The 14,402-nt window shown below is 39.1% G+C and overlaps 1 protein-coding gene across 1 annotated transcript in view; it reads right to left on the bottom strand.

The window, feature by feature from the left end:
* Positions 1–2,042: 2,042 nt before the first annotated feature.
* The window catches only part of ABCA4 (ATP binding cassette subfamily A member 4), a 59,945-nt gene continuing 47,585 nt past the window's right edge, over positions 2,043–14,402 (bottom strand). The window contains exons 33-49 of the mRNA XM_054285760.1: positions 13,883–13,988; positions 13,717–13,791; positions 13,073–13,242; positions 11,964–12,141; positions 10,459–10,574; positions 9,652–9,799; positions 9,209–9,332; positions 8,366–8,495; positions 7,344–7,464; positions 7,116–7,178; positions 6,898–7,004; positions 5,778–5,919; positions 5,077–5,211; positions 3,798–3,901; positions 3,618–3,710; positions 3,037–3,286; positions 2,043–2,165 (exon numbers count right to left, since the gene is read on the bottom strand). Of these exons, the coding sequence (XP_054141735.1) occupies positions 2,043–2,165; positions 3,037–3,286; positions 3,618–3,710; positions 3,798–3,901; positions 5,077–5,211; positions 5,778–5,919; positions 6,898–7,004; positions 7,116–7,178; positions 7,344–7,464; positions 8,366–8,495; positions 9,209–9,332; positions 9,652–9,799; positions 10,459–10,574; positions 11,964–12,141; positions 13,073–13,242; positions 13,717–13,791; positions 13,883–13,988 (2,185 nt within the window). The remainder of the gene's footprint in view (positions 2,166–3,036; positions 3,287–3,617; positions 3,711–3,797; positions 3,902–5,076; positions 5,212–5,777; positions 5,920–6,897; positions 7,005–7,115; positions 7,179–7,343; positions 7,465–8,365; positions 8,496–9,208; positions 9,333–9,651; positions 9,800–10,458; positions 10,575–11,963; positions 12,142–13,072; positions 13,243–13,716; positions 13,792–13,882; positions 13,989–14,402) is intronic.

Raw genomic sequence — 14,402 nt, 5'->3', positions numbered from 1 at the left:
TCCAAATTTAGCAGTGGGATTCTGCAAGACAGAAGCACTCTGGAAGGAGGACACACCAGCTAACTACAGACCTCAGTTCAGCCCGCAGGGCCAGCTGGCCTCAGGACAGTGGCATGATCTGCCTTCTTTGACTTGAAGAGTGTGTGCTGCCTGGAGGCAGGTGCTTTGTAACAGATAACATTACCAAAGAATATGAATAGTTCCTGGAATAAAGAAATAGGCCATATCTCAAAAACCTGATTTGGGTCTAACACCTAATTTGCCAAAAGAATCTTAAATAAGAAATGTTCATAGTATTTGTGAATGTAATATCCTGTGCTGGGGTTTTTTGTTTGTTTTTGGTCTTCTTCATTAGTAGTTGCATACTAGTAAATAAGATTCAGAAGCAATCTAACCTATGCCATATCTTTGATATCTGGCCTGTTTTGATATAACATCTCCTTAATTGACCTTTTACCTAGCATTTTACATCAGGCTTCTCTCAGCAGTTTTTAATACACTTTGTAAATACATGAAGTGACTGCTAGTCCTTAGAACGCTCTTCCTATTTTTGGAGCCAGGGAGAAAAATCAGCTTCATTTTGGACTTCCTGTGTTTACTTTGTCACAGGATGTTCTGTGGGACTTAGTTGGGGTTTGTGTAAATCTAGTTTAAAAAGGCTATTGAAATCTATCTGAATGACATTTTAAAGAAGCTATTTTAGAATATGAAGAGAATGCATAGATACTGATTTGTTTCATAATTAATTTATTTATCTATAATAGATGTATAGAAAGATTTTTGCAACTATTTGTAAGGGTGAAATATGCAATAAAATCTATTTTAAAACCAGTGGAAATAATTATGGCAAAAAGAGAAGGCTACAGCTGGTTGCTGAAGTTTCATAATATTTTGTATAGTAAAAAGCAAGAATGTCCTTATAAAAAAAATCTACATCAATTGAAGAAAAATATCTTTCAAAGCAAAAAAACATGACCCAGATTTTAATTCTGTATAACACAGAGAAGATTTCTTAGAAATTATTAGATATGATAGATAACTGAAGCAATACATCATTATGAATTTGTTTTCAGTGTTGTTTTTCCACTAGTTAAACTGTTAACCAGAAAAAAAGAACTAAATGTCAAATGATTTCCCACTGAGTGCAGTGTGGAGTACAAGCAGGTTGAAGTTTTCCTTCTGAGGAGGTAGAAAGCACATACCCTATTCACACCTTGCACCCACTTAATGTCCAGTCGCAGGAAAGAAGAAAAAATTGATCCTGTTTAGTAACAAAGAGACCTTTCCATGTCTCTGCAAGAAAACAAAACTTTTGGCAGATTTGGTCATACTCTCTTTCTTTTTAATCTTCATTTTGACATTTGGCCTCTCTTTGAGGCAGCTTGAAGATGAGTATGAGATCATTTTAATTAATATTTTTTTAAGAGCAAGTTTCTTGTCTGGGTCTGAGCTCTGAATTAATTCTTTCCATTCTTGCTGAGACAACCGTCTGTTTTCACTGGCAGCCTGGTGAGACAGTGAAGCAATCCCCCAGGACTAGCCCCATCAGCCAGCACTGTCTGACCTTGATAGTCCCGTGCACTCAGCACAGCAGGAATCTGCTTCTAAGCTGGGCAGTGCTCTCAGCCTTGGGATCTGTCTGCTGACTCACAGCAGTTAGCGTAAGGGTTAAAGAAGAAAAACCCGCCAGCTTGAAAGTGCCAGCTAGAGAATCCATCTTTGATGTTATTTATATGTCAACAAGGAGGAATGAGACTCCTCTTCTTGTATCTTATGATGGACTTTATGTTAGAGGAAGATTTTATTCTATAGCAAGGACCTGCCTTTCCTTTGACACTTTCACTATGTAGTGTTACTGGTAGAGCAGTAGAAGTTGTCTGTTGATAGGGCTGTTGTTGTTGAGAGCACAGTGCTCAGAAAGGTGCAAAAAAATCAGTGTAATACTGAGTGCGCAAACCTTCGTTTTCCCCTTGCTCTGCTCTGGTATGGCACATGCCTGCCTGCACTGTGCACACACTAAGCCTGCAGGCTGCAGGAGCAGTCTATGCAACTGCCTGCTGATGCAGAGCTGGGGACACCCTGGCTTCTCGGCTGCCTCCAGCTGCACGCGGATGCAAAGGAATTTCCTCATCCTCCATCTGCTGTTTAGCAAAGTTCACAAAAACCTGTGTGAGGAAAGCAGAAAATGTCACCATGTCTTCAACTGGGAGGAGTTAGTGGAATGACTGCTCTGCAGGAAACAGACAGAAAGGGCAATCCACAGACATCAACTGAACTGAGACACTGCATTATCAGCTGAGATCATGAGTTCCTCCTTTATTTTCATAAACTTCCTTGCAACTTCCTTCCTTTGGATGCACTTGCTTGCAAGTAAAATCCTACTTTTTCTTAAGGAAGAAATGGCTTCAGCCAGGTTTGCATGGTTTGCACAGCACGAATTTGGTTGTGATAGGAAAGAGGAGACAGAGTATTTTAGTAGGAAGCTGAAAGGCAGCCAGGAATGCCTCTCTAGCAATCCCACCAAAACCAGCTTTACATATGTGGACCCTTTGTTACTTAGGAGAGCAGACAGATGGGGCCGATACCCTCTGGCAAATGCATGTTTTCAAAACATCCAATAGACTTCCTTGGTTTTGTGTGTCTAATTGTTTCTCACAGTATCTTTGACAAAACACAGTCCAAACCTCTTATTTAGAATAAAACGTTATTCTCAGCTCAGTCTCATTCCACATTGCTGACCTTGCTCAGACTGTTCCTCCTGAAGGAATGGGTTTTGTGAATTCTGTCATATGGGAAATGCTGTCTTACCAGCTTTCACAGGGCACCTATTTACACAGGGAATAAGTTACTGATTCATACTGATACACCCTCCTTGATGAGAGGCCTGGGAATCTTGCCTGAGAAAGAGGTGTGAGATAATTCTCTAAACAATTTGGTCCTTCAGTTATTTGGATACATCCCCATTATGTTGCCTAATTCTCACCAGACAAGCTTTGTCTGTTTTTACTTTTACTTGATGTTTTACTTTTTACTCACCTGATCTAATGTTGTTTGAGACACAGAATATTCTTCAATATGCAAATTTTCCTTATTGGAGATTATTAATCGAAAAATCTTAGCCAGAGAGGAAGAGCAAATCTGATACTGCAGCATGTTGTAGTGTTTTTCTCTCTGGAAACTCCCTGGGAAGTTGATGCGTATGAATTTCTCAGCAGGAGCAGGATCTGGAGGCAGCCCAGACTTTGGAGCTTTGATTTTCAGAGTGACAATGTAGCCATCTCCAAACCTGGGAAGGACAAGTGGATTTAGGAAATGGCTGAAGAGGTTGTTTCATCATTCAGGAAGGAAATTAGTTTTCTGCAGCTAGGAAAACAATAGCAGTATCTGAAAGATATTGCATAAGATCCAGCTTTTTAGGAAGCCCCTGTATTTGCCTTGCAGAAGTGGTATGTAGCATAATAGACTTGGAATGAGATCTCGTCAGATTGTCTAATATACAACAGAGCTGCGTCCAGAAATAGGTGTGGTTAACCATTGAATTGCTTATATTAAGAATAGTACATGTCACATACACTAAATTTTCCCATTGAAAACCACTATAAAAATATTCTACTTACTTGTATTTTAGCTCCTGAATTGTGCCTAGGCATTTGAAGGTACCTTGTACCATGATGGCTAAACGAGTACAGAGGGCTTCACATTCTTCCATACTTTCAAAACAGAGAAGAGATATTTGAGATAAAAGCCAACAGATGTACTTCAGCTGCTTTCAAAGTCTGAGTTTGAAGTGTTTTTACCTGTGTGAGGTTAGCACCACCGCTCGCCCATCTCTGAGCACACCAACAATAGAGTCCCACAGGAGGCGCCGGGACTGAGGGTCCATCCCTGTGGTTGGTTCATCCTGTAATGGAAATGTTAAGGCAATCAGAGTCAGATAAAACAGGGAAAATCTATTTGGAATCAGGTCATTTTTTGGACCATAGTGTGTGATTGTTTCTCTACAGTAATCTGTGCCTTGAGAAAGCACATAGTCCTTGAGAAGCATAGGAGTGAGTGGGTACCAATGGACTCCTTGTCACAAAGCAGAAAGGAAACATGATCATGGACTGCAGGTAGGAATACAGAGCTGTCTGTGTGGGGCACAGCTACAGGGAAGGGATTGCCTTTTCTGGGCAACAGTGAGCTCTCACCAGGTCGTCTGACTTGCATAAACATATAGGACATTGTTCAGTTCAAGAAATCTGTGAAGTCATTCTGATTTACACTACCTAAGGATTTGATCCTACATAAGTCAGCTAACCCAGTAAGTAACAAAAAATGTAAACAAAATTAGGATAGAAAATTTTTCATTGAACATCTTGTCTTAAGAAATTATGAGAAAACATTTTATCTGACTGTTTACTACAGGCAGAATACATGTAAAGGCATATTAAATGGTACAAGGAACTAGGCTATTAATATGTATTAAAAAACTTCACAAAGTAAAAGTGAGTGTGTCTAAAAGTCACAGACATACAAATTAAGGTGGTAGAATATAATCTAAATAAAGAATTTCTGTAGTAATTTCATGCTGAATTTCCCTTTAGATATGCAGTGATTTAATCACTTATTTTATTTGGCAAGAACTACATTTCAGCATTTGTATAGTTTAGTATAAATTTTGTATAATTTATTCCAAAGATATTAAAGGCTGAAAAAGGTTAGGCATCTTCCTTTGTTCTGCTGGATAAAACAGCCAGGTGGATATGTTGGAAGACCATCTTTTACATCACTGGCTACACTTTGACAAGAAAAGGCAGACTGAAACTGAACAACAGTTTAAATTCAGATTTTTCTGGATTATAGATTTTATCTCAACACATTCTTTTTTGAAGATCTTTCTTTTATAATCACTTGGGGTCCATTAGAAATATAGTTACACATCCCAGACTACATTTGAAATTAATTCAAAATTTCATTGAAATAGCTGTAAGTTGAGGGCAGAAAGGAGTTTTCAATGACTTTGTAGCTCTTTAGCATGTGGTGCTATGAGATGTAATATTGAACTGGCCAGGGCCGTGTTTCCATGACACTTACTAGCAAGACGAGTGGTGGGCAGCCTATCAGGGCAATGGCAGTGGAGAGCTTGCGCTTGTTGCCACCGCTGTAGGTCCCTGCCAGGTGGTCTGCGTACATAGGGAGTCCCAGCTTCTGGATGCCCCACTCAGCAACCTGTGAGAAAAACCATCTGTTTCACACAGCAGTAACTGCAGACAGACAGGATTGCTGATACATTTCTGGTAGAAACATGACAGTCCCCTGGGATTTAGCACATTCATTTTGGAACTGGGCCAGGGAAGTACAAAGTATTTATGATGATGATGAGAGGCATTCTGACTAGGTGAGGGAAAGCCATAAAGCAGCCTCAGCTGTAGACTTCCATCTGTGCAAGAATTTAAATTATTTTCTTCTGGGATCTTCTTCATGTTTTCTTCCTTATACATACACAACTTTAAAGGCAAGAGCAAAACAGCAACCAGTGCCATTCTGAGCCACAACAATTGTATCTTTAGCCTTCCACTGTTGGTGCCACAGATTTGCAACTACCATTAATACCTGGGAACCTGCATTTGATAGTGTGGTCTTGTTATTCAACTGTCCAAATGACAGGAACCACACCCAGGACTTCAATTAACAGAATAATGAGCACACTTTGGAAATTCTGGCTCTTAGCATGATAAGAGCACCATTAATAATCCCAAATATCACTGTAATTATCAAAAGAAAGAGTACTTTACCCTCTCGATTTCTTCTGCTGGAACCCCCCGCAAGCGTGCATATAAATACAGGTGTTCTCGTCCTGTGAGCAGGTCATCAATGGCATCAAACTGAGGGCAGTATCCCATGTTTTGATGGACATCAGAAATGTTGGTCAATATACTGGAGAAACAAAGAAAAGAGTTGTAGTTCTGTAATAATAGCTCTAAGACAGTGAAGAAAACTTTGAATAAAATCCTTGTTTTCTGGGGCAACAACTCTTGTAAGAGGAGAATTAATTCTTCCTGATAAAACATGCTACAAAAATATCTGTCTGTTCATAAGAGCAAGGAGTATATTGTTGTCTTAAGTCAGCTCAGTCCTGGTTAAGAGTGTAAGCCTGTTTTCCTTCACCCATTTTTTTGTTAAAGTATAGACTAACTTAACGAGAAGTTCTTTAAACAGCCACTTAGGTTTATTTATTTATTTTTAAAACAGTGTTTGTATCTAGAAAAAAAAGAAGCAGTTATTTCAGCTCAAAAAATGGTCACTAGCAACAGACAGGCAGGACACAAGGCTAATACGTCAATGGTAGTAGGAAAAGTACAAGATCACAGAATGGATGTGGTTGGAAGGGGGCTCTGGAGGTTATCTTGTCCACTGACCCTGCCTGGGCAGAGTCACCTAGAACAGGCTGAGCAGGACCATGTCCTGGCAACAAAAGAGTTATTGTTCAAATCACATCAATGGACAAAGAATCAAATCCCAACTACACCTAACAAGCCAAGGCACACAACCTGGAAGTAAAGCAACATAAGTGCATACTAGATCACACTGTAATAACTTATGACATTATGCCAGCACTGTGTAAACAATGATGTTGGAAACAGCCAGAGAAAAATCCCGAAGCTCAGATCAAAGGACCCTGTTGGAGGGATTATCTTACGTTTGGGAGCTCTTGCCACTAGATATTATTGCCTTGTCCCACTGTTAGCATTACTACAACTTACCCACAGATTTTACAAGTGTTAAAGGTATCAAATGCAATTGTATGTTACTTGTGATCTCAGTGCCATAGAGCTGCTGGATCACTGAGTGTGTGATCTGGACAGTTCTATGCTGGTAAATGGAGTGTCACAGGGTTTTTTTTACGGTACTTACCTACTGCCAGCCACTATAGCATCTCCAGATGTCACATCAGTATCTCCAGTCAGCATTTTGAATGTTGTTGTTTTGCCAGCACCATTCACTCCCAAAAGGCCAAAGCACTAAATTGCAAAATTTATCATATTCTTTAATATTTCCAACTTGTAAATCAGTGGGGACATAAAATCTGAGCTGATCCATGGAATGTAATCCAGTGTTATTGAACAACCTACCTCTCCAGGACGGATGCCAACACAGAGTCTGTCCACTGCAGGCTTGCGTCGACCTGCATAAATCTATATTGATGGGGGGAGGAAAAAAAAAGGGAAGTTCCTATTTCAAGACATCTACAGAAATTAAAATCATCAGAATTTTTAGTTTAGTTTAATGCTATTGGGATGAGGCAACTTTAGAACTGATACATGAGTAAATTTTTTTTTTCACTCTTCTCAAAATATTACCTTGGTCAGTTCTTGTAATTGTAAGATATCTGTTTTGTTTCCTCCATTCATAATTCTTTTTCTTTCTTCTGCAACATCCTCATCTTCATTAATAATAGGTGACATGGCAGTCTCAGCAAACCTAGAAAAACCCAAGATACTGGGTTGTCCTGGGTTCAGTTAGAACAACAGTGTAAAACAATGGCTAATCTGCTGCCGAAAATGTGACTGGTGGAATCAGTGGGGTTTAAACTTCACAATTGGCTGGAGTACTCCTGCTGTTGGGAGAAACCCTGACCTTTAAAGTTAATCTGTAGACACTAAAAAGGACGAAAAATGGCTTGCTCAAAAGAACATGCCTTGTCAGTCACTGATATGAGAATAACTTGCCCCTTAGCCACAGCTTTCACTATTTGGCTACTCTAGTAGCAAGTGATGGTCCTTAGAAGTTTTGAGTAGATCTCTCAACAAGGCAGTATTTTTATAATATTTGCACCAATTAGTAATCTTGTTGGCAATCTTGAACAGAAGTGAATGACCCACTCACAGTTGGTAGGTAGCTCTTTCCATCAAGGGAGAGGCACATTGGCAAAGCAGAGAGGGGAAGTTCACAACAGTGTCCAGGATACAGCTGTCCTGTGCCACAGACTAGAACTGCTGTCTTGGGATGCCAGGCTAGTAGCACATAGTACTAGCTAGTACCTAGGCTGACTGAGAACACTACAAACCTTCCAGGTATTTTTATAATCTCACTACTACAGTGTTGTCTTCAATTAAAAAAATTACATTAAAATCTTAATTCAATAAAACTAATTTCTTTAATAAAATATTCTTAAATCCTCTTAAGATAATGCAGATTTGTAAATGCTTTCTTGGATCAGGATATCAATAAATTCAGATAAGATTGGGTAAGTAAATAGAGAACAAAAAAATCCACAAATTTAGAGAAAAATTAAGAACAAAAAGAAGAAAAAAGGAACATAGAGAATAACAAAGATAGTAATCTTTTTAATAAGGAACATTAATAGAACTTCCAGACATACCATCTTGTGGAGAACAAACGGTGCTGCATAAAGAGATTCAGAAAGAAGAACACAACTCCTTGAAGAGCCATGGCAACCAGGTTCTTTCCAACAAAGTCCCACTGAAAGGGATCAGAAATATGCTCCTCACCTTTGGAGGAAGAGCACCAAAAAGGAATGTGAAATACTGCTGAAAAACCCCACTACTCCTCAGAACAAAAAGCCTAATCATAGTGAATTACTGTACTTTATTTGCTCATGATCAAGCAATAGTTTTAATTTTCCAGTCTTATAAAAAGTCTTAACAAAATGCCTTCCAAGCTCAGTTGCTGCATAGGAGTAAAAATAATCTCTCTGAATACACACTAATTTGGATATCATTACACAAAACTTGCATGGATTATGTGAAAAGACACACATTTGCTGAATTAAACCAGAGGAGTTCTGTTATAGGACCATTCTTTTAATAAGTTGTCTGATATCAAAGACAAACATATCCCAAGAGAATGCATTTGAAGAACAACAGCCACTTTAAACATTAGCTGAGGTATTCAAATGAAATGAAAAAATACATCCTCCTGAGGTGATTTAGGGTCTTCCAATCAAAGGATAAAAAGACACCAGAGTCTGACACTGAAAAAATGGCTTCATTTCCAATGCAGACTACTGGTTGGGCCACAGAGTTCTGGCAGAACTATCAGAGGCTGTGATTCCTTCAGAGAAGGTGAACTTTGATACTTCTCATCCATCTGATGAAGGAAAAGGTGAAAAATCTACTAATTTCTGAGTTAATCCTTCCAAACATCTCATCCAAGGTCAAGACATGTGACACTGCCATAACTTTTTCTTATTGGCTTTACTTACCAAACCTCGCATATACTTCAGTCACAGCTTGGTTCATGGCCAAGTCGATGAGTCCACGGCCCAAACAAAAATGTGGGAGGACAAGCAGTACATTTTTCAATGTTTTATTAAACTTCAGTAAGGACTGTAAGAAACAGAAACAACATAAGCTGTTTAAACCAGACCTGTTTAAAAAAACATAGCAATGTAATTGAAAAGTTCTTTGTCGTGTCAGAGAAACTGGATGTTCTGTTTTCTTAAGAGAGAAAACAGACTATTTAAAACAATAAATTCAACTAATATCTCTAATATTTGCCTGTGATGGTATTTGGTGACTGATTTCTCCCAGTCCTTAACTCATGAAGCCTTCATTATATTTCTCTCCCCTGTCCAGCAGTGGAGAGGAGCGAGACAGAGGCTTTGGAGGTGCCTGGCATCCAGCAAAATTACAAAACATTACTTACTGGATTATTTTCAAATAATTCCAGGATAAATGTAATGGCACTGCTGTTGATTCCCACAAAGAGATTAATGCAAGACAATGCAACATAAGCAGTGCTGGGGATACTGAAGAAAGAAGAAGCAGGGTACATCATGGGAATTACTGCCCATCTGCCATGCAAGAAACAGAAAAAAAACTATGATAAATCCTCAGTATTCTCATGTCAGTTGGCCTAAAGAAAACACAAATTTAAGCTTTCTTCTCATCTCAAGTATAACAAAATGGTGTAACCAACTCCCAACCCACCACAGTATTTTCTCCCTGGTTACTACATAAGATTTTTTTCTGCTTAGTCGTTTTTTGCTATTAAAATGCAGGGCGTAAGACATTGCTGAAATTGAGAAAGCTTAATGCTAGCAAGGTTGCTATCACCCCAGGTATCTTTGCACATTTAAATGAATTGTACACCAAGAAGAAACAAAGAAATGTTGAATGCTGAAAGACTGTGAATGCAGTAAATGAACAACCACTAAATTCCTGCACAAAGTACAAGGAAGAAATCAGCAAACTGAACAAATATATTTTCCTGTATGGGTCACATCTGATGCTTAAAAATGCAAGGCAGGCAGTGACAAAAGAATCTCTTTTGCAGCATGTAGCCAGAGAGAGTATGTAAATATCCCATAGAAGAATCTAGTTTTAACCTGTCTTAGATCCACCCAGTTCTATTCTTCAAAGCTGGGTTCCACTAAGTCCCGAGCTCAGCAACATGAAATCATTTCCATGTGAAATACAGGGCCCACCTGCAGCAATAACCTTGGGCACTCACCCATAGAGGAGCAGCAAGGCAACGAGCGCAGGGAGATTGGTTGGGGAGGCGTATGCTTTCTTCTTGAATCCAGCAAATATAGCCACAACCATCCCAGCACTCAGTGAATAATTCACCTGCCACAGCACAGGGGGAAGATCAATGTGTGAGACCTGAGAAGGGCTGCAAGCATATCCAGATCCTACACATCATTCCAAAAGGAGTTTATATTGAGGAACATCAGAATTTGAGTTAGACTAGTCACACTGAATTTTTTGGATCAACAGGTCCCTGGAAATGAGGGGCTTAGTACTAAACATATTCCTAAGACATCTTTTATCAGACCGATCATCAAAAATATAACATACATTGTTGTTTCTTAGATTATGATTTGTGAATCCATTATTTCATAGTCTGGCTGCCAGGCTTCCCCAAAAAAGTGGCCATGCAAGGGAAGTACAGTTTCTAGTGATGCAAACAAAGGCTGTGTAAGGATGGCAGAGCTAGTCACTTGAGCCACATTCCTGAGAAGAGGCCAAAGTGTGAGTATGCTTGCCCACTGCTCCCTTCACCTGTTCAGTACTAGCAGCATTACTCTACTGCAATGCCTGGAATTCCCCATGCAGCATGGAAGGCAGCATTTCCCTGAACTGCTAACATCACTTCATGCCTTTGCATCATGCTGTCAAGGGCAACAGCCAAGCAGAATTCCTGTCAAGGAAGCTGCTGTGAACAGCAGGGAACAAGAACTCTGGGACCTGCTTCTTTCCCTCATTTACTAAAATAATGCTTTGTTTTATCTTCTCCTGGGAGAACACCTTCCAAATCCTGAAGAGTTCTGGGCTTTTCAATTATTGATTTTCTTTTAAATTTTTTCAATTCCATGTTCATGCCTTTCTTACTGCATAATTCCTTGGCGACTTTCTTGCTTGCGAAAGCATGGCCAGAGAACCAGCCCTTGTTATGCCAAAGAATTTTCTCTTTTATGAAAAAGTGGCTGGAGGGAAGCTGAGCCCTATCTAAGCAAGTCTGCACCTGTGGTATAAATCTTTTTGGAATCACACTGACTATGATACAGTGACCTAAATGAATATGTCATTTAAGACACACTATTTTGTCAGGCCTCTAGATAGTGTTCCAGCAGGCTGTTAATCTTTCCCACTTAGGTTTCTTGAACATCTTAAAATGTGTTTTGGGTCTTCTAGAGGACAGGAGCAACCGGGCAATGAGGCTTTTCCCTGCTGTGGTAAGTTGTACTTCATTATATATATTCAATTTTAATGGCTAGAAATCTTAAGACTATAAAAAATACAGCTTCATTAGGTGACTGAGTTGTGCACCTGAATTAATTTCTACATCTGTAATTGGTTCAGAGGCCAGATCCTTAGCATGGTCTCTGAGAAACACTTCAGAGAAATGAATGCTTTGCAATGCTTAAAATCACCTTCACTTGATTCACTGATTTGCCCTCAGATCATGCACACCCAGGGTAGCAGAGGTTGTCAGTCAGACCTGCAGTTACTCACTATGTCCCACATGAAGTTAGTTAGCCAGTAGGTAACAGGGCTCACACCACTGACAAACTGGAGATGTTTGGCTTTTGTTACACGTTCTTGGATCAGGTATAAAACAAAACTGGCTGGTATAAAGGACATGGCAAAAATCACACAGATGGCAACAACAGCATCCACTGAAGTGGTCAGTCTACAACAGAGCACAAGAAGGTAGTGTGAGCAAGGGAATGGATGCAATGCAACACTATATTAGCATTTGGGGACTCTGGAGGGTGCTTTAAGATCTAGAAGTAGCAAGGCTGTTTTTTAAGTAGAAGACTTCTCCAGTTTCAAAATGTGCTAGTGTATTTTTCCAAGATGTTTTGAGGACTGTAGCTAACAAATATGGCACCACTCCCTGATCTTTTACTTGCTTTATATATTTCAGTTTGATAGCCTTTCCTGTGTGGGATATCTCAAACTAGACATTTAGGCACAATAGCCAAAGTGCTCTGGAAGCAGAGAAAAGAGAAACTTAAAAAGGCAAGTTGGAGACAGTGAGATGAAGCACAGTTTTTGCCTTTGTGCTATAATGCAAAGTTTTTGGTTTCATTGAATTATGAACTTAATAGGAGAGTGGAAAATCTTGTCTTTTAAGGGATGTCTTTTTCAAGAAATTATGACTTTCAGATTTGGGAATGCACCAACCCTACTACATGCCATTGAAAAATCCACCTGCATGCTGTCCTGGGCACCAAGAGAGTGGGCTGTTAACTACTTGACCTGTAGTCAATTATGGACAAGTTCTCATTCCATTTTTTAATACATGTTTTATTTCAGAAGTAAATGTATTGGATTTGGAGCATGAACAAAAATTGCAGAATCTTCATGCTTAGGAATCAATAGAAACATGCAATAATGTATATCCAATGGTCATAGCTCCTGTGTGGGATGGGAATGAAATCTCATGTGAATGTAACGAGACATGAATAGATTCTTGCTTAGAATAAAACTTCAGGGAAGGGCCCCCCCATTCTGTCAATTGAACTTTCTCCTCAGAGTGTGAGCATGCTGGAAGTTGCAAGTTGCCAGGAGAGGGGTGGTAAAAGCCAGAAGCAGAGCACAAGTACAAGCAGACTTACACAGTGACTTCAGAGAGTTGCTCCTTGGTGAGGTTCAGAGGATGGTTTATAGCAGTGATCCCATGCTCCTCAGGGTCTTGGCCAGTCCTCAGGTTAGCTCTGAGGATTGCATTATTGGCTACATTGAGGAAACTAACCATAGCATGCCAGCCTTTATTGTTAAACCACACCTAAAAGAGCCAGAAATCACAGATTAATTTGTCAGTTACTGTCTTCACTGAACTACAGGAGAAAATTTGGCTGCCTTTTGTCTGCTCTGGTGGGCATTGTTAGCAGGGGTGAATCCAGCATCAGGAATACATAGTTCCTAGGCACAGTCCTGCAGGAGGAGCTCACATACTATGCTTTTAAAAGTATTGGACAACTACTGTCAGGGGATTTTATAGAAGCACATTTTAAGATTTAGTGTATCACTCAAAGTATTTAGGACAGCAAGCAGTACTAAGAACATGATTTTAAAGAATCTCACATATGAAATATTATAAATAAGAATTACCTACATTATGGGATATAGCATTAATACAATTTCTAAAGTATAGCATTTCAACTCTTCTTGCATCTGGGAATACCACCAGCAATATTCTCATAATTTGAAGTCTATGTCAAGAAAGACTGTGAGGTAGCAGACTAATGCCAGCAAATACCTTAATATTATCTTCTGTTTCCATGTATTTAAGGAAATCAGGCATTTCTTTAGCAGCAGCCAGTGAAGCTGGTCCCTAAAACAAAACAAAAAAGCTAAATGCTGCAGTAACCATGCTTTAATAAGGCGACAAAACCCAACCAAACAAAATTAAAAGTCTTGCTTACTCCTGTCACATTCATCATTCGGCCAAGATCGCTTAAAAAATTGACAATTTGATCTCCAGAAACATGAAGGACTGGAAGCCTTCCTCCTATAGAGATTCCTCCATATCTAGTAAAGAGAAACATATCATCAATAATTCATACTACACAGCCATAACTGTACGTTAATGGAAAAAAAAACCACTTAAAAAAGACCCCCACTTAATGCAAGTTTAATTTCTATACATCAAATATTTAATATATAACAATTTCTACTCTTTTTTTAACAATTTGTATTAGGTCTTTTTAGGACCTACAAATAATAGAAGCTCTATAAGTTTCTGAGAGGCTGATGCCAGGATCCTAAGAAAATTATTTAGAGAGAAGATTTGGAGAAAACAAAACAGTGATTTCTACAAAACAAAATCTTTACATCAAGGTAATTGCTATATAATGGTTTAGACAGCATGGAGGACTAAGGACAGCACAGACCTCAGCTGAAATTTCAGATGCTCTGAGAGGAGCAGATATTCACCAATGTCAG

The sequence above is a fragment of the Melozone crissalis genome, unplaced genomic scaffold (assembly GCF_028551555.1).
Source record: "Melozone crissalis strain CALT ecotype California unplaced genomic scaffold, PUWL_Pcris_2 ptg000045l_1, whole genome shotgun sequence".
Lineage (NCBI taxonomy): Eukaryota > Metazoa > Chordata > Aves > Passeriformes > Passerellidae > Melozone > Melozone crissalis.
Note: the sequence above shows the minus strand (reverse complement) of the source record. Positions and strands in the feature narration are given on the sequence as shown.